We start from the raw sequence: 26664 nt of genomic DNA, 5'->3' as shown, positions 1-26664 counted from the left end.
AGACGCGGTAAATAATCCATGGTTTTCCTACTAAAAAGTTCCGTTTCAGGGAGAAAAAAAGTTATTCGGGGCCCCTCGGTAGATTTTTTTCAAATAGTCACGAAATGAAAGCTGAAAAGCTATATTTTCACGTAGTGAAAGTTTCAGCGATGCTCATTTTTTTTATCATAAAGGTCCCCCGTACACACGCCGTGACTACGTTTTGTTATCTTCGCAGTTACGGCAAGTCGAGTCAAGTACGAGACACTGAAGACGACCTCACAGTTGAGATCGAAATACGTATCTGCAAAGATAACAAAACGTAGTGGAATTAAATGGAAAGTACTAAACTCGTCTTGGGCATATATTTCGGCAAACCGTCGTCCTATGAAACGTGTTCCGACTCGCTGTATAATGAACCTATTTGACCCTACCGGCATGTTATCACCGTTTCTGATAGATGGTAACATGCTAATACAGGATCTTTGTAGTTCTGTGTAGAACCAGGGTGCTCCCGGTGAAGAACACGGCATCGGGATACGTTGGAATCAACTACTTTCTAGTTTCGAACCTTTGATAATTTCACGATATTAATTTGGGAGCTGTGTAGCGTATTTCATAGTAGTAGATGATGCATCATCAATCAATACCAAGATTGGAATTGCAGGAGGCGGTAATATGAGCAAGAATGTAGAACTGCGTTTTAGGAAATCACACTCTCCACATTCATCAGTACTTTGCCCAGTGGCGTTTCCCTAACCTCAATCTACCTGTGCACTGGATTTAAATTTAAGGAATTTACGTGCGGAAATGCACAGAACAACTAGATACTGTTAAGTTTGAACGACTCAGATAATTTTATTTTCAATTTGGGCCGCCAAAATATTAAAATTTTCATTTTTTGTGTCAGTGCACAGGTAAAAAGTGAGGTTACGCGACGCCACTGACTTTGCCTGGACAGATTCGAGTACTACTATTTTTACAGATTCGGGTTGCTACAAAAGAAAACATCGCAAATTATATAACTAAATGGGGAAAGCATACGGAACCGGACGCTTCCGGTATTCAATTCCAGTAAAGACGAATAGCCAAGAAGAGCTTCGTTCGTGGTACTTCTTTCGCCACGTAATATAATACCACAAAATATAATGAGGGTGGATAACATTTCAAAATGGAACGTTCCACAGTTGACATTGTGCGTAGATTCATTAAAAACTGTCTACTCCTAGCGAAGGGTTATCCGTTTGGAGGTCATCGAAGCAATTGATCGTCAGATCAAACGAAACAGGAAATGTCACGCGTCCTGTAGACAAGGTTGGGGCTGGTGAATCCTGAATACCCCTCCAGTAACATTTAGGTTTTATAATGGTTTTATGGATGTTTTGTAGAGCAATTAATGGTTTTCAAGACCATTTAAAAACTTCCATTAATTCCACGAGAGGTAGTGAACTCGCCGGCTGAAGTTAACTATTTGCCAACGCATGGTAGTCAACGTGCATAAGTTAAGTATCATATCACGAAGACAATGTATAGCAAGGCTCTAAGATTCTTCTGGCATCCGAACAGCTTTTGAATGTATATAATAAAAATGAAATAGTCTGTGTTCGTATCCGCATAACTCAAAAACGACTGGATGGATTGTCTTCATTCCTTCAGCAGTTACATTCGTAATAGTTTACGACGGGTTTATATGATATTTCCTCTGTGGAAAATCATTAGTTAAGTTGAGTAAATCATGAAATACTAAAATGAAGATTTGTATGGAAATTTCCCATGGGCAGTTCACAGCGCGCATTTCCGCCTACTATGCAGGACAACGTCTGCCGGGTCAACTAGTCGTAAATAAATTCAAGAAAAATCCAAATTTATTCACCTAGTAATGATACTGCCTTCCGTATGATTAGCCAACAAACCATCGTTTTTTAGTCCAATAATACACAACTTTGTTGTACGAGGAAGGAAAAAACATGTATCCGGAACTTCATTCGGAATTAGACCGTGATAGGCTGATATCTAAAGTACCTCGAGCATAATCCTCATTTGCTCCAAACTGCACGCACGCAAAGAGTGTAGGGGAAAAGCACTAGCAGCCAGCGAGGATTCTAATCACTTATCGATCCACCTGTGGGAAACGCTTTGCTTTGATGTGAATGTATTTTATCAGCGGCAACCGGCACTACGAGCTTGCCACAACACCCTCTCACATGCTGTTAGAGTAGTTCGGGGTAAACGTTTTTGGATATTCGAAGAGGATTATTTTCTTTTAACGGCGGCTATCGATGGACCCACGTTACCGTACAGTCCCGGCCCCAGGTATGCATGTGTGTATAATGCGTTGGGTTTGTTCTAGCCCGAAGACTTATGTAAATCGTTCCGTCGTCAAATCATCACTATCGCCTCACAGCCGCCTGAGCTCAGCCAGCCTGAATTGGAAATCAGACGACACATGTCACCTGGAAGCATTTTCGCCGACTAATCCTCAGCCCGAAGAGCTTACACCGAACGGTACAGGATTGGGGGCTTCGATATGATGATTCTTCATCATATCGGCGACGGATCGTTATCTGTCGTCAGCTTCGTCAACATTACAGTGATTGCAATGATGCGGTGTGGAATGAATCAAAGGCCCATTCATTGCGATGGGGTGGGCACGCCGTATAGTGTGTGATTTTGTTTTCTGTCTCAAATTGCCACCCAATGCACAATCAGGCCAATCATCATCGTACGTTTGTCGCCACTTCAACCACGGCTCTGATCTTGAGCTTTACAATTTTGCGATTGTCAGTGTGTCTTCAATGTCCGAAAGACGCTGCTGGGTAAAGCTAGTGAGAGATTTTCATCTATTTTACTATAGACTGGTGGAAACCAAATGGGTCAAAATGCGCTTTTTTGGCTTTTTTATATTGCAATATGGTAAGCCTTATTTTAATTGTTTCGTGTTCCCAAACAGACATTGTCATCAGCGTTAAAAAAACATGATTGACATTAAAGCATTTATTACGTATCCTCACTGTTTATGCTTTCTTTGCACGTAAACATTATGTAAAAACAATTTGATTTGATTTTTTCATTGTGTCAGTTATGGTTTAGTTTTTATTTTTGCACTAGTTGACCCAGCAGACGTTGTCCTGCATAGCAGGCGAAAATGCGAATTGGGAACTGCCCATGCAAAATTTTCACACGAATTTTAATTTTAGTTTTTCACAATTTATACAACTTTACTCGCAATTTTTGCATAGGTAAATATTATAATATTATAATTCGGATACTATAACGAACGTATCTACTGAAGGAATAAAGAAAATCCATCCAACCGTTTTTGAGTTATGCGGATACGAATATAGTCCATTTATTTTTTATATTTAGAGAATTTGCATCCGCTTATTGACGTCTTTCTCGTTTGAATGCCAAAATTGACGATTCAACTGTATTTATTCAGTCATTTTGGTCACCAGGCAATAGGCAAATATACATTTATGTTTGTTGTTGTCTATATCGAAGATAAAATTTGAAATGCGACTTCTTCAGTGTAGTGCGGACCAGATAGGTGAATATAAATCAATTGATTAAACACCTCATAACCAGTCTGAAGACGCGGTGAGGTAGCCCCAAGCTTTTCGTCGGCTTGTTTTGTGGTAAATCGCATGTGTCATCATCAGTTTTTTTCTACCGCTGAAATGATGACAACAACTTTAGAGACTATTTGCAATTATACCCTACGTTGATAAGCTATCAAACTCGCTATTCGGCTTCTGCGTTGTGGTTGATCTAAGGCCAATGACATACGAACATCGGGGAGGCCATGGCCATATCCAAAAATTAAATTGGCATGGTATTAATTTCTAACAGGTAGCTTTCCAATGACTCACGATTAAGTCAAGAATGTCTCACGAATAACCTACAAGCAGGGTTTGCATTGCATATATCGTTCTGAAGTCTCAACAGATAACGAACAACGATAAAAACGAGGCAAAAACTGTGTGGAATAATTACAAGCTATGAAAACTTAAAAGGAGGCTTCCGAGCCTCTTGAAAGGAGGCTTCCGAGCCTCTTGGAGGGAGGCTTCCGAGCCTCTTGAAAGGAGGCTTCCGAGCCTCTTGGAAGGAGGCTTCCAAACCTTTTGAAAGGAGGCTTCCGAGCCTCTTGAAAGGAGGCTTCCGAGCCTCTTGAAAGGGGGCTTCCGAGCCTCTTGAAAGGAGGCTTCCAGGCTTCTTGAAAGGAGGCTTCCGAGCCTCTTGAAAGGAGGCTTCCGAGCCTCTTGAAAGGAGGCTTCCGAGCCTCTTGAAAGGAGGCTTCCGGGCCTCTTGGGAGGAGGCTTCCGAGCCTCTTGGAAAGGAGGCTTCCGAGCCTCTTGAAAGGAGGCTTCCTGAGCCTCTTGAAAGGAGGCTTCCTGAGCCTCTTGAAAGGAGGCTTCCTGAGCCTCTTGAAAGGAGGCTTCCTGAGCCTCTTGGAGGGAGGCTTCCGAGCCTCTTGAAAAGAAGCCTGAGCTCTTGGAGGGAGGCTTCCAGGCCTCTTGGAGGAGGCTTCCGAGATTCTTGGAGGGAGGCTTCCTGAGCTCTTGGAAGGAGGCTTCCTGAGCCTCTTGGAAGGAGGCTTCCAGGCCTCTTGGAAGGAGGCTTCTGAGCCTCTTGGAAGGAGGCTCTTGGAGGCTTCCAGGCCTCTTGGAAGGAGGCCTGAGCCTCTGGAAGGAGGCTTGAGCCTCTTGGAAGGAGGCTTCCTGAGCCTCTGGGAAGGAGGCTTCGAGCCTCTTGGAAGGAGGCCTGAGCCTTGAAGGAGGCTTCTGAGCCTCTTGGAAGGAGGCCTGAGCCTCTTGGAAGGAGGCTTCGAGCTCTTGGAAGGAGGCTTCCTGAGCCTCTTGGAAGGAGGCTTCCTGAGCCTCTTGGAAGGAGGCTGAGCCTCTTGAAGGAGGCTTCTGAGCCTCTTGGAAGGAGGCTTGAGCCTCTTGAAGGAGGCTTCCTGAGCCCTCTTGGAAGGAGGCTTCTGAGCCTCTTGGAAGGAGGCTTCTGAGGCCTTGAAGGAGGCCTGAGCCTCTTGGAAGGAGGCTTCTGAGGCCTCTTGGAAGGAGGCTTGAGCCTCTTGGAAGGAGGCTTCTGAGCCTCTGGAAGGAGGCCTGAGCCTCTTGGAAGGAGGCTTCCGAGCCTCTTGGAAGGAGGCTTCTGAGCCTCTTGGAAGGAGGCTTCTGAGCCTCTTGGAAGGAGGCCTGAGGCCTCTTGGAAGGAGGCTTCCTGAGCTTCTTGGAAGGAGGCTTCCGAGCCTCTGGAAGGAGGCTTGGAGCCTCTTGGAAGGAGGCTTCCTGAGCCTCTTGGAAGGAGGCTTCCAGCCTCTTGGAAGGAGGCTTCAGCCTCTTGGAAGGAGGCTTCCTGAGCCTCTTGGAAGGAGGCTTCCGAGCCTCTTGGAAGGAGGCTTCCAGGCCTCTTGAAGGAGGCTTCCAGGCCTCTTGGAAGGAGGCTCTGAGCCTCTTGGAAGGAGGCTTCCGAGCCTCTTGGAAGGAGGCTCTGAGCCTCTTGGAAGGAGGCTTCTGAGCCTCTTGGAAGGGGGCTTCTGAGCCTCTTGGAAGGAGGCTTCCTGAGCCTCTTGGAAGGAGGCCTGAGCCTCTTGGAAGGGCCTGAGCCTTGAAGGAGGCTTCTGAGGCTTTGGAGGGAGGCTTTGAGGCTCTTGGAAGGAGGCTTCTGAGCCTCTTGAAAGGAGGCTTCCAGGAGCCTCTTGGAGGAGGCTTCCGAGCCTCTTGGAAGGAAGCTTCCTGAGCCTCTTGAAAGGAGGCTTCCTGAGCCTCTTGAAAGGAGGCTTCCTGAGCCTCTTGAAAGGAGGCTTCCGAGCCTCTCTTGAAAGGAGGCTTCTGAGCCTCTTGAAAGGAGGCTTCCGAGGCCTCTTGAAAGGAGGCTTCTGAGCCTCTCTTGAAAGGAGGCTTCCAGGCCTCTTGGAAAGGAGGCTTCCAGGCCTCTTGAAAGGAGGCTTCCAAACCTCTTGGAAGGAGGCTTCCAGCCCTCTTGAAGGAGGCTTCTGAGGCCTCTTGAAAGGAGGCTTCCTGAGCCTCTTGAAAAGGGGGGCTTCTGAGCCTCTTCAAAGGGGCTTCTGAGCCTCTTGAAAGGGGCTCTGGAGCCTCTTGAAAGGAGGCTTCTGAGCCTCTTGAAAGGAAGCTTCCTGAGCCTCTTGAAAGGAGGCTTCTGAGCCTCTTGAAAGGAGGCTTCCGAGCCTCTTGAAAGGAGGCTCTGGAGCCTCTTGGAAAGGAGGCCTGAGCCTCTTGAAAGGAGGCCTGAGCCTCTTGGAGGCCCTGAGCTCTTGAAAGGAGGCTTCCTGAGCCTCTTGAAAGGAGGCTTCCAAACGTTTTGAAAAGAGACATCCAAGCCTCTTGAAAGGAGGCTTTCCTGAGCCTCTTGGAAGGAGGCCTGAGCCTCTTGGAGGAGGCTTCGAGCCTCTTGAAGGAGGCTTCTGAGCCTCTTGGAGGGAGGCTTCCAGAGCCTCTTGGAGGGAGGCTTCGAGGCCTCTTGGAAGGAAGCTTCCTTGAGCCTCTTGGAAGGAGGCTTCCTGAGCCTCTTGGAAGGAGGCTTCTGAGCCTCTTGAAAGGAGGCTTCCGAGCCTCTTGAAAGGAGGCTTCCAGGCCTCTTGAAAGGAGGCTGAGCCTCTTGAAGGAGGCTCTGAGCCTCTTGAAGGAGGCTTGAGCCTCTTGGAAGGAGGCTTCCTGAGCCTCTTGGAAGGAGGCTTCTGAGCCTCTTGGAGGAGGCTTCCTGGAGCCTCTTGGAAGGAGGCTTTCCAGGCCTCTTGGAAGGAGGCTTGAGCCTCTTGGAAGGAGGCTTCCGAGCCTCTTGAAGGAGGCCTGAGCCTCTTGAAAGGAGGCTTCCTGAGCCTCTTGGAAAGGAGGCTTGAGCTCTTGAAGGAGGCTTCCAGAGCCTCTTGGAAGGAGGCTTCCAGAGCCTCTTGAAGGAGGCTTCGAGCCTCTTGGAAGGAGGCCTGAGCCTCTTGGAAGGAGGCTTCCGAGCCCTCTTGGAAGGAGGGCTTCCTGAGCCTCTTGGAAGGGAGGCCTCTTGGAAGGAGGCTTCTGGAGCCTGAAGGAGGCTCTGAGCCTCTTGGAAGGAGGCTCTGAGCCTCTTGGAAGGAGGCTTCCTGAGCCTCTTGGAGGGAGGCTTCCTGAGCCTCTTGGAAGGAGGCCTGAGCCTCTGGAAGGAGGCTCTGAGCCTCTTGGAGGAGGCTTCCTGAGCTCTGGAAGGAGGCTTCTGAGCCTCTTGGAAGGAGGCTTCCAGAGCCTCTTGGAGGAGGCTTGAGCCTCTTGAAGGAGGCTTCTGAGCCTCTTGGAAGGAGGCTTCCGAGCCTCTGGAAGGAGGCTTGAGCCTTCTGGAAGGAGGCTTCTGAGCTCTTGGAAGGAGGCTTCCTGAGCCTCTTGAAGGAGGCTTCCGAGCCTCTTGGAAGGAGGCTTCTGAGCCTCTTGAAGGAGGCTTCTGAGCCTCTTGAAGGAGGCTTCCTGAGCCTCTTGGAAGGAGGCCTGAGCCTCTTGGAAGGAGGCTTCCAGCCTCTTGGAAGGAGGCTTGGAGCCTCTTGGAAGGAGGCTTCCTGAGCCTCTTGAAGGAGGGGCTTCTGAGCCTCTTGGAAGGAGGCTTCTGAGCCTCTTGGAAGGAGGCTTCCGAGCCTCTTGAAGGAGGCTTCTGAGCCTCTTGGAAGGAGGCTTCCGAGCCTCTTGGAAGGAGGCCTGAGCCTCTTGGAAGGAGGCTTCCGGAGCCTCTTGGAAGGAGGCTTCTGAGCTCTTGAAAGGAGGCTTCTGAGCCTCTTGAAAGGAGGCTTCTGAGCCTTGAAAGGAGGCTTCTGAGCTCTTGAAAGGAGGCCTGGAGCCTTCTTGAAGGAGGCTTCCGAGCATCTAGAAAGGAGGCTTCCGAGCCTCTTGGAAAGGAGGCTTCCGAGCCTCTTGGAAAGGGGCTTCCGAGCCTCTAGAAAGTAGGCTTCTGAGCCTCTTGAATGAAAGCTTCCGAGCTTCTTGAAAGGAGGCTTCCGAGCCTCTTGAAAGGAGGCCTTCCAGCCTCTTAAAAGGAGGCTCCCGAGCCTCTTGAAAGGAGGCCTCCCAGCCTCTTAAAAGGAGGCTTCCGAGCCACTTGAAAGGAGGCTTCCGAGCCTCTTGAAAGGAGGCTTCCGAGCCTCTTGAAAGGAGGCTTTCCAGCATCTTGGAAGGAGGCTTCCGAGCCTCTTAGAAGGAGGCTTCTGAGCCTCTTGAAGGAGGCTTCTGAGCCTCTTGAAAGGAGGCTCTGAGCTCTTCTGAAAGGAGGCCTGAGCCTCTTGAAGGAGGCTTGAGCTCTTGAAAGGAGGCTTGAGCCTCTTGAAAGGAGGCTTCCTGAGCTCTTGAAAGGAGGCTTCCTGAGCCTCTTGAAAGGAGGCTTCCGAGCCTCTTGAAAGGAGGCTTCCGAGCCTCTTGAAAGGAGGCTTCCGAGCCTCTTGAAAGAAGGCTTCTGAGCCTCTTGAAAGAAGGCTTCCGAGCCTCTTGAAAGGAGGCTTCCGAGCCTCTTGAAAGAAGGCTTCCGAGCCTCTTGAAAGGAGGCTTCCGAGCCTCTTGAAAGGAGGCTTCCGAGCCTCTTGAAAGGAAGCTTCCGAACAAACATATGTGCACGTATTTTTAAGAGCAATTATGAAGTACAGCTTATATTTTCCGCACTGAAAGTGCCCCAGGGTGTTGAATGTTGCCAAGAAGTAAATATCTGTATGGAAAAATCGAATGATTAGGTAAAATTCGAGTCAAGTACGAGACACTGAAGACGGCCTTACTGTTGAGGTCGAAATACGTATCTGTCAAGATACAATTAGGTAGTGGAATTCAATGGGATTGTACAAACTCGTCTCATGACAGGTAAAATTTGTTAAAAACATTTTTGTTGTTTTCTCGAAATTGTGTAAAATAGATTATGCAGTTTCTCAAACAAATGATACAAGTACTTCAAGATTCTGAAAATAAAATATCCTAAATGAATTAACCGAATAATTCCGGAACCTATTCGTAAACTGAATATCACTCGAATTTAAACCTGCAACATTTGAATGAATGTTTAAGTCTGAGACGGTCAAGTAAATTAAAGAAATTGAACATAACAACTCGAGAATCTTGTATTAATTTTTTTCCCATGTGTATTGAATGGCGCAGAATTCACGAGATTTGAACACGGAAAACTAAAATTTAAGTTTCATTGAAAATACATGGGAACCAAAATCCGGGAATGTTTTCATGTTACGCGTAATTTAAGTAAGATTTTGCATTCTTTGTTTTGGTATCTGATTACAATGTATAAAATGGAAATGAGCTGGAAATGAAATAATCAAAGCCGCCCACTTGGTTTCTCGGCCAATAATCGCTTGAATTATTATCACGAAGGTTAATTTGATACCATCAGCAACTCCAGCAACGAATAATCTGTCAAGATGTTATTTGCCGACTCACTTCCAAATTAAGTAATTCTGATTTTATGGCACTCCTCAACTCGGCAAACGATCATCTGTCTACAGAATCTGCTCTCCAATAAATGTCTTTCCCTTCAATCAAACGTCAATCACCTTGAAATAATAGAAATTTTCGAATTGCCCAGCCCATATCGACGACCGACTTATCTGGCGATGGCCTCGCCTGCATATTTTCTATTATTAAACGGAGCCACAGCGCTTTCGTGCTGCAGTCCGGCACGACCTGCGTGAACTCAAGACACTCTGTAAATTGCGCTAATCAACCGAATTATCACATGAATGCGAATTACTTTGCAACGCAGCAGTCTTTCAGAGAACAAGATGATGACACATCCACGTCACATGAATAATTTGTTGCAATGTTGCTCATAAAAATGGGTAGGTTTTCTGCCTAGTAGGATAGAAAAAAAGGGTAATAACCTGAGGAAAATTGATTTCCCAAGCAACTTTGGCAAAGACAACTCTCCGCCTCGTCTTTGTACTTTAAGAAGATATCGAACCGGGAAATACGCCAGCATTCTTGGCCCAGCCGGATCGCACATGCGATGAACAGCTGTTTCTTGTATCGTCAGAATTTTCACAATCTAACAAAGACGATGCAAGTACTCCAACAGCTGTTTTCCGTTGAATAACTGCAGCGATGTTTTCCAATGTCAACAAACTTTGCATCTTAATCTCAGGGTCAGGTCTATCTTGGCTGGAATCGCCGTTAAGTGGAGTGGAGATCTAGCCTGTGCCATAATATGTAGCGTAAAACTGAAAACGAATACTTACCATTTAATGACCAGATGTGTGCCGGCAAGGATGTGGCCGCGTAGACCCTACCTAGCGCTAGTGAAGCGGCACTCGCCGCGGCATTTTCCTCTGCGGAGCTACTGTCGGTTTCCGGACTGGCGGAGGATATTTCATACGGCGCTCCTGGAAGTAAATGGGTGGATAGTGGAAGTGTTTATACATAGATTTTATACATATATTATAATTTAATAATTAATTCAAGTTGCGGTCAGATATGCTTTTTTGGGCCATACGCGTATGATACGTTGAATCTGATTACAATCGTATTAGACATATTGTACGGTTGTAATTCAAAATGTATCTTGAAATGTTTCTGTAATGTAATGGGCATTTGTTTCGTTTTTTTTATTGCTATCATATGCGCACACTGCTGAAAAATCACAAAAATGAGAAATAGGGGGAATGACGGCTTTGGCAGGTTTTGTTCTATTATTGTCAGGGGGGTTTTATGACTGATTTTGCTCAAATTTGGCCTAAACATTCTTTGCATATCAAAGAATATTGTGGCCAAATTTCATAAAATTCGGGCGACAAAACCCCCCCTGCCAATAATAGAACAAAACATGCCAAAGCCGTCTGTTCCCTATAACAATTTGTGTTCAAAACCTTAATTTTTGTTTATTATTGATATTGGTACATGTTATGAATTCAAGAATAAGTTATTGAGATAATAAAAGGACTTTTTGATGGATTCCTAATAAAATATACTCATAAGTACTCAATGAAATAAATGCTAAAAAGATTGTGGCATGCACTATTATTCCTAATATAGAGAAATGTCCCTTTTCCATCTGAATGAAACAAATTCCTCACATGGCATGGCGAGGAAAAGTGCGTCACGTGACCAATTCTTCAACCTGTGCACTGTTTAATTAAATTTGAATACATATATGGGTTCTTTCTAAAGTTTCGTAACGCTAAATTTGATGATTTTGGACCCCCACCCTCCCCTCATAACACTTTTTGTATGAAAGGTTTAATTTTGTTGTATGCATCGTAACGCTCGGCCTGACCACCTCCACCCCCCTTCAGCGTTACGTAATTTGTGAAAGGCACCTATCAAGAAAAACACGTATAAAAGAGATACACATAACACACATCTAATATAAATGAGTCTGTCGTAGCCAAACGATTTGTCTTCCTTCTCCGTGGAAAACGAAATGAACACTGAGTGATCTTCATTTATATTCTGTCATCCTTCAAAGAATCTAGAATTTATTGTCAGCCTATTGCGATTGAATTTCAAATTTCTTTTCATTACCTACTACGATTGAATTTCAAATTTGTTATCTTTTCATCATTTTTGTCATTCGAAAATATTTTGGTTTATTTATTTATTTTTATTATGAAATAAGAAAAACATTTTACTTTATCTATCAATTTAATCAAAAGTGCGAATGATTTATTCAGGCTCACTTTATTCCTCACAGAGTACTCTTTCGCGCGCTGTCTCTTATTTGTTTGCCCTTTGTGTTTCGCCTGTCTGCTTCTCAATTAAGTCCCATTTTTTTAATTAAACTCAAACTAAACTAAAAAGTGACAGTTCGTAAAATTAAAAATAATTTATAATAATAATTAAGATAAACGTTATGCCACAAACAAATGCACATGACATAAAATTCATCGTCATACAAACACTAACGACATCTGTTGTTTTCAGTAAGTTAGGCAAATCACTAACCAGATAGCGCCAGTGAGCAAGCGTCAAAAGCGAGCAAATTCTATGCGCGTGCCCCGAGCGATCGATTGGCCAATTAATAATTGGTACATCAATGAACGATAAGAATATCACAAGTGTTATGTCTGATTGTCTGTGGTTATGCTTTCCAATATGAGAAATAAGCAAGGAGTGTAAATGTCGCTGAAAAATGCAAAAAAAAACATGCAAAGAAAAGAGAATAGCGATAAGTCTTTGTCCTCATCTGTAGAGGATAAAGACAATGTTGCGTTCCATTTTATCTGGTTAATTGTTGTGAACTTTTCAAACAGTGATGACTTGTATATTTCAGAAGTAAAACACAAATCATGTCAACAGATGGTTAAATTTATGTCTAAACATTGATAACTGATACTGGAATTCCGTACACGAACGTCTTTTTTCATACTTGCTCGAAAGAAGCTCAGAAAACGAAAATACTCTGAATCATTGTATTCAAACGACGCGTGACACAAAACCGGGCGTAAATATAACTCTACATAGAACAGACATGGAGGCTCATACAAAATTTGACTGAAAACGTGGGAAAAGCTCCTCGGCGCCGCCAACGTAGACTGCCGGACAGGCAAACTAACTAACTGATGGTGTTTGCTTACTCTACGTAAACAAGGTGGCATCTTGTGGCAAATTGGAATGAACACTAGCGCCAAAAAGGAAAATACGGCAAATTTTTACCAAACATAATCAGCACATTAGCACCGCGGAACGGGGGCATAACGACATACTTCAAAATGACCAGTACAAAGTATTACACAACAACGTACACAATATTACACAACTGGGGAGTGAGAATTGAGTAGTGCGCAATGAGGAAGAAGTAGAAAGGAAGAAGTAGAAAGGAAGAAGGAGGAAGAAGTAAGAAGGAAGAAGGAATAAGGAAAAGGAAGAAGAAAGAAGAAAGAAGGAAAAGGAGAAAAAAAGAAGGAAAAAGGCAAAAGGAAGGAGGAAGAAAAAAGAAGAAAGAAGGAAGGACAAAGAAGAAAGAAGGAAGAAGGAAAAATGAAGAAGGGAGAAAGAAGAAGTAAGAACGAAAAAAGGAAGAAGAAGAAAGAAGGAAGAAGCAAGAAGGAAGAAGAAAGAAGGAAGAAAGAAAGAAGAAGGAAAAAGGAAGAAGAAAAAGGAAGCAGGAAGAAGGAAGAAGGAATAAGAAAGAAAGGAGAAGGAAGAAGGAAGATGGAAGAAGGAATAAGGAAAGGAAGAAGGAAGAAGGATGAAGGAAGAAGGAAGAAGGAATAAAGAAGAAAGAAGAAGGAAGAAAGAAAAAGGAAGATGGAAGAAGGAAGAAGGAAGAAAGAAGAAAGAAGAAGGAATAAGAAAGAAGAAAGAAGAAAAAAAAAAGAAAGAAGAGGAAAGAAGGAAGAAAGAATAAGGAATAAGGAAGAATAAAGAATAAAGAATGAAGAAGGCAGAAGGAAGAAAAAAGAAGCAAAAACCAAAAACAAGGAAGAAGGAAGAAGGAAGAAGGAAGAAGGAAGAAGGAAGAAGCATGAAGGAAGAAGGAAGAAGGAAAAAGGAAGAAGGAAGAGGAAACAAGAAACAGGAAGCAGGAAGAAGGAAGAAGAAAGAAGGGAGAAGGAAGACGGAAGAAGGGAGAATTAAGGAGGAAGAAGGAAGAAGGAAGAAGAAGGATGAAGGAAGGAGGAAGAAGGACGAAGGAAGAAGGATGAAGGAAGAAGGAAGAAGGAAAAAGAAAGAAGGTAGAAAGAAGAAGGAAGAAAGAAGGAAGAAGAAAGATGAAGAAAGAAGAAAGAAGGAAGAAAGAAGAAGGAAAAAAAGATGGAAGAAGGAAGACGGAAGAAGGAAGAAGGGAGAAGTACGACGGAAGATGGAAGAAAGAAGAAGGAAGAAAGAAAAAGGAAGAAGGAAGAAGCAAGAAGGAAAAAGAGAAGGAAGAAGGAAGAAAGAAGAAGGAAGAAGGAAGAAGGAAGAAGGAAGAAGGAAGAAGGAAGAAAGAAGAAGGAAGAAGGAAGAAAGAAGAAAAAAGAAGTAAGAAGGAAGGGGAAGAAGGAAGAAAAATGAAAAAAAGAATGAAGAAGGAAAAAAGAAAAAGGAAGAAAGAAGAAAGATAGAAGGAGGAAAAAAGAAGAAGGAAGATGGAAGAAGGAAGAAGGAAAAAGGTAGAAGGAAGAAGGATGAAGGATGAAGGAAGAAGGAATAAGGAAGAAAGAAGGAAGAAGAAATACGCAAGAAGGGAGGAGGAAGAAAGGGTAAGGTGAAGAAAGAACTTCTCATTTTTCACTTCTTGCTTCTTTTTGCTAATTCGGCCTAATGGCCTGACACCCCAGAAAATGTCTGCTCCATGAATTCTAGGAAAATTATTTTCCAATCAATCTAGGTTCTTCCATCTCCAGAAATTCTCTGAACTTTCTTCCTCAGGAGTACTAAGAACGAAGGACCAGACTTTCTAGATAATTCTTTTCTCTAATAACTCTAGAGGATTTCTCCCTCACGAATTATGAGGAAATCTTCTCCTATGAATTGTAGGAAATTCCTACGTATGTCCCGCTGGAATTCTTCCATCTGATTTTTTTTGTTTGCGTTTCATGCACCATTTGAAAATTGCCGTGGCGCATTGTGGTACCGGTAGTACCGGTACCAAAAACCTATGGAACTGGTATTTACGGTACTGGGAAATTAGTATTTAGAACAAAATTTAAATATGTTTTAAATATAAATTAGAAACAATCAGGCATTGCAATATCATCTGAGAACATGATATTATCTTTGCTTGTGCAAAGATATTATCCATTGGCGTAACTACAGGGGGCTAGGGGGCTATAGCCCCACCTAGAATCAAGTTAGCCCCCCCTAGAATTCCTACGACTTTGCATGAGTACTGTACATATCTAGTGCTCTGATCATATCTGGGCGTAACCGCAAATAATGAATTCTTATCATCTCTTTCTACAGTGAGTTTAATATATTTTATCATGTTTTCTAACTTCGAAAAATTGATATATCTTGGTTTAGGAATGCTAAACACGAAGGATATTACGCTCCCTTGATTCTCAGCCACACATATAATTGGTTAAGGTGAATTGCGTACGAATCTAATTTCTAAAGTAAATTACACTTTCGGAGGAACATAACTCCAAAACACAACTAGTTTTCAGTACGCACAAAATGTTTTTAGATGTGCTTATCACCTATTAATTGACATTTGTGCTGCCAAAAAGAGAGATGAGCCAATCAGGGATGTTATCGATCATTTAGTAATCAGCCTTCGATTATTTAGTAGTTTTTCAAGAAATCATTCCAGAGGCTAAACTTTAACATGTGTTGTATGGTGGACTTTTAGTACGAAGGTTTATCTACAACTCTCCTTAACAGGTCGATGTTCGAATTCCACTGCTAAAGGAGTTACGATGCTAGTTGCTATACTTATACTAAATGATAACAAAATATGCAATCATTTAGTCTAAACTACTGCTACTAGCTCTATAGCTCCGTTATTAATGAAATTCAAACAACGAACTATTAAGCAAAGTTGTAGATAAACCTTTGCACTAGAATTCCACTATACAACACATTTTGAAATTTATCCTCTGGAATGAGTTATTGAAAAATTACTAAATGATCGAAGGCAGATTACTAAATGATCTATAATATCCTTGGAGCCAATGTGAGAGATAGGACGGGCATGGCTACAGTCGTTTTGGGACTCTGTCGAGAGGAATGTTGGAGTTGGAACAGTATTATGCTGATTGAAAAAATAATAGAAGTAACAGACTAACCGAACAAATTCAAAGGCTGAGATTTTCATTGAATAAAGAATATTCAAGTAAAATAATAAACTGCCCGTAATATTTAGACAACATGAAAAAGATAATTGTTTAACTTGAGCAGGAGACATAAGACGCCTATGCTTAGGTTACCGAGGAATTTCTAACAAATCTTTTATTTATCAGCAAATCATTAATTCTTCAATATTTTTATGTTTACATTGCGTTGCATTGCATTGAGAGTATTTTTTTAAGTGTGCATATGATTCCAGCTTTCCAACATAACCCTTCAAGATGCATGGCATTTCTGAAAGGATTGTCAAGAGAAACCTTTCAAAAATGTGATAGGCAAGTACATCGTATCATATGCCTGTAATAGCAGACATTTCTTTCTGCGGATTTCTCTGGTAAAGTATTCAAACGATGTAGCTGCTATTCCCCAAAAACTTTGAATTTCCAATAATCATACTAGCTTTTTTGAAATCCGAAAAAAGCTTGGTAAACCTTGAAATTTCAAGGAGAGGTAACAAAAATGTAAATAAGAAATAACTTGAAATTATTTCTAATCTACATACATAAAAATGAATTTCTGTCTGTCTGAACCTTATAGACTCGGAAACTACTAAACCAATCGACGTGAAAATTTTTATGTAGAGGTTTTTGGGGCCAGGAAAGGTTCCTTAGTTAGTTCGAGACCCCTCCCCTCTTTAGAAAAAAGTGCTCCCATATTAATAAAACACCAATTTCATCATAACTCAAAAATTAATCAAGCGAATGGAACCAAATCTGGCATGTGGAGGTTTTCGAAGGAAAGATATGTTTCTGTGGTGGTTTGAAACCCACCCCCTTTTGGAAAGGGGGGCTTCCAGACAAATGAACCAGAAAATTCTGCATAACTCAAGAACTAATTAGAGAATATTTTTTTAAATATAAAACTCGAAAGTCTTATGTATCTGAAGCTATTATGTTTTTGCCTTTCTCGTACAACAAAGTTGCACCGAAAGGCTATCATTTCACTCCGAAATCAAACTTTTTAAAGAAGGCTCGGAGACCCATGGTGTTATATATCAAACGACTCAGCTCCTCGAGCTAAACAAATTGTCTGTCTGTCCGTGTGTATGTGTGTCTGCACACGAAAATCGAAAAACATTAGGCATTTTTCATATAGTAATTTTAACCGATTTTCTCGCAACAAGTTTCATTCGACCAGTTGATTACTATTGAATTTGATAACGATCGACCGTTGCGTTTAAAAGTTATTAAGAAAATTAAATCGAACTATGTAAGCGCCATATAAGGTTGGTGTCTTGGCTAAATGCGAGAGAGGCAGTGTCACCACTCGGTGAATTATGTTGGGTTTTTTATGTACCACGACATTTCTAGATTTTTATGTCAGAGCTGTTCAAGTCGTCACTGGATGTTGGTAGGCCAACTTGCGGACAGTTGAACAAAAACAATATTTGTGTTTGACTGTAAGAATAGAAAAAAGTTAGCCCCCCCTAGAATTTTTCCTTAGTTACGCCAATGATATTATCCCTAATCAAAGAGCACTCTGGAAAGATATTATCATTTAAGCGTTTGATGATGTTCCGGATAGATAGCGCAGTTCGGGGTTTGTTCGCGTTGCGAAGGTGTTGCTACAACAAAAACTGTGAAAAAAAATGTTTCTTTATGACGAACATTGCACTTTGTTTACTGAGCGGATAGATAACTAAGATCGATATCCCATTGTTTCAACAGTATCTTTGCTCAAAGATCGAATGATGGTTTGCAATGCCCGGAAAAAATACTTCGAAGGGACACAATATTTCCAGAAACTCACAAAACTAGATTGTGTGTCCACTTTCCAAACCAGACATAGGGTAGAATACGGCATTGGCAGGGTGCGACAGTTGTTGGCACCCTCAACTATATTTGCGTTTTCCTGCAAACATACTCTATTTATGAACATAATTTTGATTCAATCACACAATTTCAAGTCTAAGCTTTCATTTGAATAAGTTGTTTGTGTAAAAGTAGCAATATTTCAGGAATTAATCACCGAAACAAATTTGCATCTACGAAATCCTTGCCATTATTGCATTGCCAAAGAAAGCAGCGCACGAAAAGCAAACTGGTACTTACTTTTTTGGATCGCCTGTTTCTCCTCTTTATTGCGTATGACACGACAAATTAAGTACGTAGACTACTTTTTACACTTTATCACCACTTGATTATCACCACAAAGAGCAAATTTATGCAATATTAGCTCTATGTTTCACTAAATAAAATCGGGACTGTTCGTTTTCTTTGACAGCAGCACACTTCGGAATAGAGCGAAAGAATGTGTTTGTGAGCATATCAAACACACGCTAAAAAGATACCACGCACAATTCTATGTGATTTGGTTTTAGCAAAAATACGGACAAAAAAAAGTGTTAAAATACAAATGCTTCCATTCAGATTTTTACGCTGACCATGAATTATATCAAAAGTGATAGCAACAACGTAGAATTTTAACCCTTATGTGGCTGACAGGACCGTTTTCCTTTTGCAACTTCAATACTTTCCAAGCTCATCAGAAAAAAGAAAAACAAAACCGTTCCCATTCCTACATAGCGCATTTCAGCTATAAATAATTGCCTACTTTAAGGGTATTATCTATTATTCAACTGTGAAACGTGGTGTAAGAATGGAGTGGCTCCAGCGGCTGGATAGGACAGTGCTGGCCATTACTCAACATATGAAGACTGACGAGGTGTATTATTATTTATTTATTATTATTATTTAATCAGACTAAGGCCGAAGTGGCCTGTGCGGTATATAAGAGTCTTCTCCATTCGGCTCGGTCCATGGCTACACGTCGCCAACCACGCAGTCTACGGAGGGTCCGCAAGTCATCTTCCACCTGATCGATCCACCTTGCCCGCTGCGCACCTCGCCTTCTTGTGCCCGTCGGATCGTTGTCGAGAACCATTTTCACCGGGTTACTGTCCGACATTCTGGCTACGTGCCCGGCCCATCGCAGTCGTCCGATTTTCGCGGTGTGAACGATGGATGGTTCTCCCAACAGCTGATGCAATTCGTGGTTCATTCGCCTCCTCCACGTACCGTCCGCCATCTGCACCCCACCATAGATGGTACGCAGCACTTTCCTTTCGAAAACTCCAAGTGCGCGTTGGTCCTCCACGAGCATCGTCCAGGTCTCGTGTCCGTAGAGGACTACCGGTCTAATGAGCGTTTTGTAGATTGTCAGTTTGGTACGGCGGCGAACTCTATTCGATCGGAGCGTCTTGCGGAGTCCAAAGTACGTACGATTTCCAGCCACTATGCGTCTCCGAATTTCTCTGCTGGTGTCATTTTCGGCAGTCACCAGTGAGCCCAAGTACACAAATTCTTCTACCACCTCGATTTCGTCACCACCGATGCAAACTCGCGGTGGGTGGCTCACATTGTCTTCCCTTGAACCTCTTCCTATCATGTACTTCGTCTTCGACGTGTTGATGACTAGTCCGATCCGCTTAGCTTCCCTCTTCAGTCTGATGTAGGCTTCCTCCATCTTCTCAAAGTTTCGTGCCATAATATCTATGTCGTCGGCGAAACCAAATAGCTGGACGGACTTATTGAAAATTGTACCACTCGTGTTAATCCCTGCTCTTCGTATTACCCTTCCAAAGCGATGTTGAATAGCAGACACGAAAGACCATCACCTTGCCGTAACCCTCTGCGGGTTTCGAAGGGACTCGAGAATGCCCCTGAAACTCGAACTACGCACATCACCCAATCCATCGTCGCTTTGATCAACCGTGTCAGTTTATCCGGAAAACCGTGTTCGTGCATTAGCTGCCATAGCTGGTCCCGATCGATTGTATCATATGCGGCTTTGAAGTCGATGAATAGATGATGTGGGCACGTTGTATTCGCGGCATTTCTGCAGTACTTGGCGAATGGCGAACACCTGGTCCGTGGTGGAGCGTTCGCCCATAAAACCCGCCTGGTACTGCCCCACGAACTCCCTTGCAGTTGGTGCTAGTCGACGGCATAAAATTTGGGAGAGTACCTTGTAGGCGGCGTTCAGCAATGTGATTGCGCGGTAGTTGCTACAATCCAGCTTATCGCCCTTTTGTAGATGGGACACACGACACCTTCCATCCACTCCTGCGGCAAAACTTCTTCCTCCCAAATCTTGGTAATGACCCAGTGCAGCGCTCTAGCCAGTGCCTCACCACCGTGTTTAAATAGCTCTCCTGGTAGTTGGTCAACCCCAGGGGCTTTGTTGTTCTTCAGCCGGCCAATCTCCTCCTGGATTTCCTGGAGATCCGGAGCCGGTAGAATTATGTCCTGCGCGCGTTCTCCCAGGTCCATCACCATACCGCCATCTTCGTCTGCCACATCGCCATTCAGGTGTTCTTCGTAGTGCTGCCGCCACCTTTGGATCACCTCACGCTCGTTCGTAAGAAGGTTCCCGTTTATGTCCTTACACATATCAGGCTGTGGCACGTGGCCCTTACGTGAACGGTTTAACTTCTCATAGAACTTTCGTGTGTTATTAGCGCGGTACAGTTGCTCCGTTTCTTCACGGTCTCGATCTTCCTGCTGGCGCTTTTCCTCCGGAAAATCGAGTTTTGTCTGTTCCGCGCCTGTTTATATCGTGCCTCGTTCGCCCTCGTGCGGTGTTGCAGCAATCTCGCCCATGCTGCATTCTTCTCTTCCACTAACTGCTCACATTCGCCGTCATACCAGTCGTTTCTCTGATCCGGGGCACCGTGCCAAGTGCAGCGGTTGCGGTGCTACCAATGGCGGATCGAATATCTCTCCAGCCATCTTCAAGAGACGCTGCGCCTAGCTGCTCTTCCGTTGGAAGTGCCACTTCCAGCTGCTGCGCGTATTCTTGGGCTAGTCTACCATCTTGTAGCCGCCCAATGTTAAGCCGCGGCGTCCGACTTCGACGCGTGTTGTACACCGTCGAGAGTTTTGAGCGCAGGCATACTGCAACGAGGTAGTGGTCGGATTCAATATTCGCACTGCGGTAAGTGCGGACATTCGTGATGTCGGAGAAGAATTTACCGTCGATTAGAACGTGGTCGATTTGGTTTTCCGTTTCTTGGTTAGGTGATCTCCATGTGGCCTTGTGGATATTTTTGCGGGGAAGAAGGTGCTTCGGACTACCATTCCGCGGGAGGCTGCGAAGTTTATGCATCGTTGGCCGTTGTCATTCGATACGGTGTGCAGACTATCCGGTCCGATGACCGGTCTATACATTTCCTCCCTTCCTACCTGTGCGTTCATGTCACCGATGACGATTTTGACGTCCCGCAGTGGGCATCCATCATATGTCTGCTCCAGCTGTGCGTAGAACGCTTCTTTCTCGTCGTCGGGTCTCCCTTCGTGTGGGCAGTGCACGTTGATGATGCTATAGTTGAAGAAACGGCCTTTAATCCTCAGCTTGCACATCCTTGCGTTGATTGGCTGCCACCCAATCACGCGTTGGCGCATCTTACCCAGCACTATGAAGCCGGTTCCCAGCTCGTTGGTGGTGCCACAGCTTTGGTAGAAGGTAGCCGCTCGATGCCCGCTTTTCCACACTTTCTGTCCTGTCCAGCAAATCTCCTGCAGCGCCACGACGTCGAAGTTGCGGGGATGTAATTCATCGTAGATCATCCTGTCGCAACCTGCGAAACCTAGCGACTTGCAATTCCATGTTCCAAGCTTCCAATCGTGATCCTGTATTCGTCGCCTAGGTCTTTGCCGATTATATCGAGTCGCATTATCTCTTATATTGTTCGTAATGATTGGTTTTCTAGGCGGCTTATTGGGCCAGCGCAAACCTCCTGTCTCGTCGGAGGGCCGTCGTGTCAGGGCTGTTTAGCGTCCCACCTAACACCAGGACTTGGGCTTGTGCGCTTTGAGCGGCACACGGTCGCTTTGGTGGGGCCTACTTGCGGATACATGCAGCTTTTATAGAGGTTTAACAGGGCCCACTGTCAAACCCCACCACATCCTAGGCAAGCCCCACAACTCGCAGATGGCCTGGGAGGGATCGTCAAGCCCTTGGACATAGTCCCTGCTGCCCTCTCACGAGGTGTAAGATATTGTTAATATACTATACTACCAGAACCCAGAACCGACGAGCTTCGTTTCACCTAAAATTGATTAAATATATATTTTTTACATTATTTAAAAGACGGTTAAGTATTCGAAATTAGCAAATTTGGATTCCATTTTTTAGATTAATTTTCAATTAAAGCAGAAATTTGTACTTCATTTGTATGGGAGCCCCCTTCCAGAAAAGGAGGGGTCTAATACCATCATAAGAATCTTCATCGTTCCCAAAAACCTCTACATACAAATGTTCATGCCGTTTCCTAGTCTATAAGGGCAGACAGACAAAAATTCATTCTTATGTGTATAGATTTGGTTTTACGTAGTTTACGTCGAGCGGTCGTGTCTTGTACACAAACACCATGATTTTTTTTTTTGATGAAGCAAACATATCATGTAAGCACTGCAAAGAGCAAGTTGTATATTTGAAACTTGTTGATAGACTTTTGCTTAAGACTCTAAGGCATTACAAAAGACAAAAGATGTAAATCTTGGCAGCGGACAAAAAGCATTTAAGCTCCCTTCTCCAAAATGGTCAACATTATTCAAATAGGTTAAAAATGGTAAAAGTTATAAAAATGTCAATATCTGGGTACACGGGTACCCTATCTGCCATTCACGTCTGTTTTTTGTTGGCCGCATAAGGGTTGAATTTGTTTTACAATGTGTTTAAATGCTTTTGCCTATCTGTCTACATGACATAAAATTGATGCCAAGGCTAAATATTCATGTTTTGTTTTAAGCCAGTTTAGATAATTATCATTAAAATTTGTTCCAAAATTGCGTGAAACGCGTTGAGCGTGCGGCCGATAAATATGAATGGATTTTACTACTGGAGGATATAAACAAACAGCATTTGGCACCAATACATTACCAGTTTTCTACTTCCATGTCTAGTTGCTAAAGGGAGCAAACTCATTGCTGATAATAGAAATTGCTATGCCAATAGAAGAAACGTTGACCTGTTACTTTATATTAAATTTACTGAGTTTGTGGTAAAAGCTGTTAAATTTAGTGAACACCAATCATCAAAGAAAGAGCATATAAATGTATACCAGTTCGACTGTACCTGTGTTTTAGTCTAATTATTCATTATTTTCATCATTCAATTTGGCGATTGTCTTAGACTGCCAAGAATAGGTATTTTCCCCTACTTAAAAACTGGGTACCCTAGTTTAAAGGCATCCCCAAAAACTCACTCAACATTTGAAAATATGACTTGAGGGTGTTATGGCTGAAAATATCGAGATTTATTTTCATTTTGGCAATAGTAATGAAATTGATTGCCTTTAAGTACATTATACACATTTTATCAAGATTTTAAAAATTTTTGTTTTTGGTTACAACTTGGCTTATAGGCCGAAATCAGGCAATAAACTGATGATTTACCTTGATATTTCACCGTCTCCACCTGGGTGCCGACAACCGAAATTAGTAATTAGTTAGAAAAGTGAAAATGATAGTTTACCTGCAACCGCTAAGGTGGCATTCAATATTGAATCACAAAATAGAGTAAATTTGCTTTGTAAATACGTAATGCACTTGCCTATCTGATCGTTTTACTTCGATTTATAACACTTGGCTAATGACCAAAAAAAAAATTTGGAGTGGGTTTTCACTTGATAAAAAAATATTATATCACTAGGCATGAAACAAAGGCTTCTAAGTGCTTTGGAAATGAGCATTACATGATCGTGCTTATATAGCACCCGTATGTTATATGTTACAATGACAATATCTATTTTCTGACAAAAGTTACGACGGGGTGCCGAGAATCGACCAGTGCCGGCAACCGACCACCTTCCCCTATTTATTACCACTAGTACACAATAAATGCGAATATTGTTTACAGGATAGTTTTGAACCGCGCCGATCCAACCGCCGTAGCTGCCGTTGAAAAATTGCATTCAATCCGCCACCGGCTAAAAGTAGATAGGCGCACAGGTCTAGCAGAAATGTTATACAAGGCCAGATTTTCTAAAGGATCATTCAGTGACCAAGGTGATCCATGTATAAACCATAATGTCACCCTAGTAGTACACATGTTCTAGGTCGATTGCCGTAACTGATATTTGACCGAATTTGATCACAATCAAGTTGCTGTAACCAGATTCGATAGAAATGTGGTACTGTGTTACATACTACATACTCAGAATGTCGGTCAATTACCCTGTGAAAATGCTTCTCGATAGCAATCCAACGGGAACAAGAAAACGAAATGTATAACATAACATATCAAAAATAAAAAATAATGAATTCTTTTTGAGAAACTCGATTTATAAGTTTTATTTTCAACGATTGAACAACTTTCTATCACAGTGTATCAAACATCAACCATAGTTTTCGAAACTTTGGGTGTTTCTGTTAAAACCAATTTGGACAACTCTCTTTTATTGCTGCCTACTTGCCTTTCCAATGCAATTGGCAGCAAAGGAATTTCACCGTTCATGAAAAAATGCTCAAAGCAATTCCAATGGTAAAATTTTATTTGAAGATTGTTCTGCGGGATATTATACTATTCAATATCCCAATGGACCAACTTGTTTTTCTTCCAGTCGAAATCCTTCTACAATTGATTTAGTTTTAACGGATTCAAGTCAGCTGTGTGGCCAATTGTAATTCATGCTGACTTTGATTCTGATCACCTTCCTGTGACGTTTGGAATCTCACAAGAAGTCATTCATAATCCAATCAGCTCTAGTTTTAATTATCATAAAGCTGATTGGGATTTAAATAAAGCGTATATCGATGGGAATTTTGATGTTGATATTCCGCTCGATACCAAAAGTGATATTTATTTATTTAAGGTCTGCATCAACAGACTACTTTTGTCCTAATGATGGTAATATTGATAATGCTCTCGTATCTTTGACACATTTAATTGTCCCAGAGGCATTGCAATTCCTAAATGTGAAATTAAATTCATTTCTATTATTATTGACGACAATCTTCAGCTATTGATCCGTTTTAAAATGTGAGGCGAAGGCAATACCAAAGAACTCGCGATCCCGCGTTGAAAGTTATTTGGCGAGATTTGCAAAATTAAAATAAAACAACTCTAATTAATCCACCTAGCGGTGTTGGTGCCTTTCTCGTGCAATACTAAAAAGTATGGGTGAGTGCTTTTGAGCGTGTTTTGCGCATAATATGTTGGCTATAACTTGTGATCCCATAGTCCAATGCACCAGTTCATCATTGACGTTTGAGACGGGCGCTGTTTACTAAGAATGAATACTTTTCATTCATCGAGTTCATGCAAGTGTTCATTTTAGTAAACAGCGCCCGTCTCAAACGTCATTCTGTTCATTCGGTGCATTGGACCATAGTCCAATCTGGCCAATAGCAAACAATGGGACAGGATTCTCAGTCGAATAAAACTTGTTGCGAGTAATTCGGCAAATGCTAAGTTTCAAAAAGTGAGTCTACAAAATTTTGTACACATACACACACACATACATACATACACAAACAGACATCACCTCAATTCGTCGATTGGTATATAGCACTATGGGTCTCCGAGCCTTCTATCAAAAGTTTGGTTTTGGAGTGATCATATACTGCCGCGATTCGCATAAGAGTCCCATGTCGGTTTTCGACGATTTTGATTTTTTTCCAGAAATAAGCTAAAAATGACCTCATCTTTAAGGTGATTATAGAATGAAGCCAGAAATCGGCCATTTTGTAAACCACGTGCTTTTCCAATATTTTTTTTCAAGAGCACGAGATGAAAGATCCATAACGTGTATGGGGCTGAAATAATGGTAGATCGTTTGCTTAGTTATGCTGAACAATCATAATTTGAGTTTCGGCACTGTACGAAAACTATTACGCCAGATTTGGGCTTTTGGAAATGTATGTAGATAAACGTGTGGTGAATTTGAAATTCACCACAGGCTTCATTCTATAATCACCTTAAGAAAAATTGATAGATAGAAATTTGAAAATCAAAACCCACCGGTGTGCTATTTATTCGCATAACAGTCACATTCCAGATTTTGGTACACACACATTTTGGTTTTCACAAATAAATAAATATAATGATGGACCTTTTAATAGTGCCATAGCAATAGCATAGCATAGCATAGTTACGGTGTACTTCGTAGATTGGACACTAGTGATACTCATGTTTTCTTTTGAAATCCTTATTCAGATCGCTATCAGAAATCAAGGTGGGTGTGGTCCTTGATTTCTATCTAGGATAAAAATTACAAAAGCATGAGGATTACTACTTCTGGCCACGCCCATCTTCACCGTAACTTGGGAGGGGAAGGAAGTGTTGGTGTAGTACTTACTTAACGAGGGGCCCCCGACTCAGCGACACCCTCATAAGTACCACGGAGTTGGATATTGGGGAAGGTATTCGTTGGGTCAGGATTTGCCTGTAGCTGACAATGTGACCGTGGTAGATCTTACACCGTAACACACCACGCGAAGGTGTCTACCCAGCGTTACGGGGACCTTTTAATAGTGCCATAGCAATGTATGCAGATACAAAAAAGTGTGCCAAATTTTCAGAAAGATTGCAGGTTTTATGAATTTATTAGAATTTTTTGTATTTCTTCATGTAAAACGAATTTGAAAAATTCAACGGCGTTTTACTCAAGTTGAAGAAAATCGACATGGGACTCTTATGCGAATCGCGGCAGTATAGCCTTTACGTATACTTAGTATACGAGAAAGGCAAAACGTTTCGCTTTTCTGAGAAATACCAACTTTAAGAACAATGTCTCGAAATTGGATCCCAGTTCGAAACCATGTTGGAAATAATTAAAAATTCTTAAAAAAACCTCAAAAGCCAATTCCAGCGCATAAAGAGGGAAATAAAATTGTATTAACAAATGGCGAAAAGGCTCAAAAACTTACTCAGCAGTTCGAGAGTGCCCATAATTTTAGTCTAGATCTCACTAGTCCAATAGAGGATCAGGTTGCACGGAGCTTCG

At 42.6% G+C, this 26664-nt stretch overlaps 1 protein-coding gene across 3 annotated transcripts in view; it reads right to left on the bottom strand.

Annotated features, from left to right (window-relative positions):
- Positions 1-26664, bottom strand: part of LOC134205781 (E3 ubiquitin-protein ligase znrf2-like) — a 109529-nt gene that overhangs the window by 69745 nt on the left and 13120 nt on the right. For all 3 annotated transcript variants that reach the window (XM_062681367.1, XM_062681366.1, XM_062681368.1), the window contains one exon: positions 10184-10327. In XM_062681367.1, coding sequence (XP_062537351.1) covers positions 10184-10327 — 144 coding nt within the window. The remainder of the gene's footprint in view (positions 1-10183; positions 10328-26664) is intronic.

This window comes from Armigeres subalbatus, chromosome 1 (genome assembly GCF_024139115.2).
Source record: "Armigeres subalbatus isolate Guangzhou_Male chromosome 1, GZ_Asu_2, whole genome shotgun sequence".
In the NCBI taxonomy this organism is placed as follows: domain Eukaryota; kingdom Metazoa; phylum Arthropoda; class Insecta; order Diptera; family Culicidae; genus Armigeres; species Armigeres subalbatus.
The sequence above is the reverse complement of the archived record's forward strand: the minus strand, read 5'-3'. Positions and strand labels throughout refer to the sequence as shown.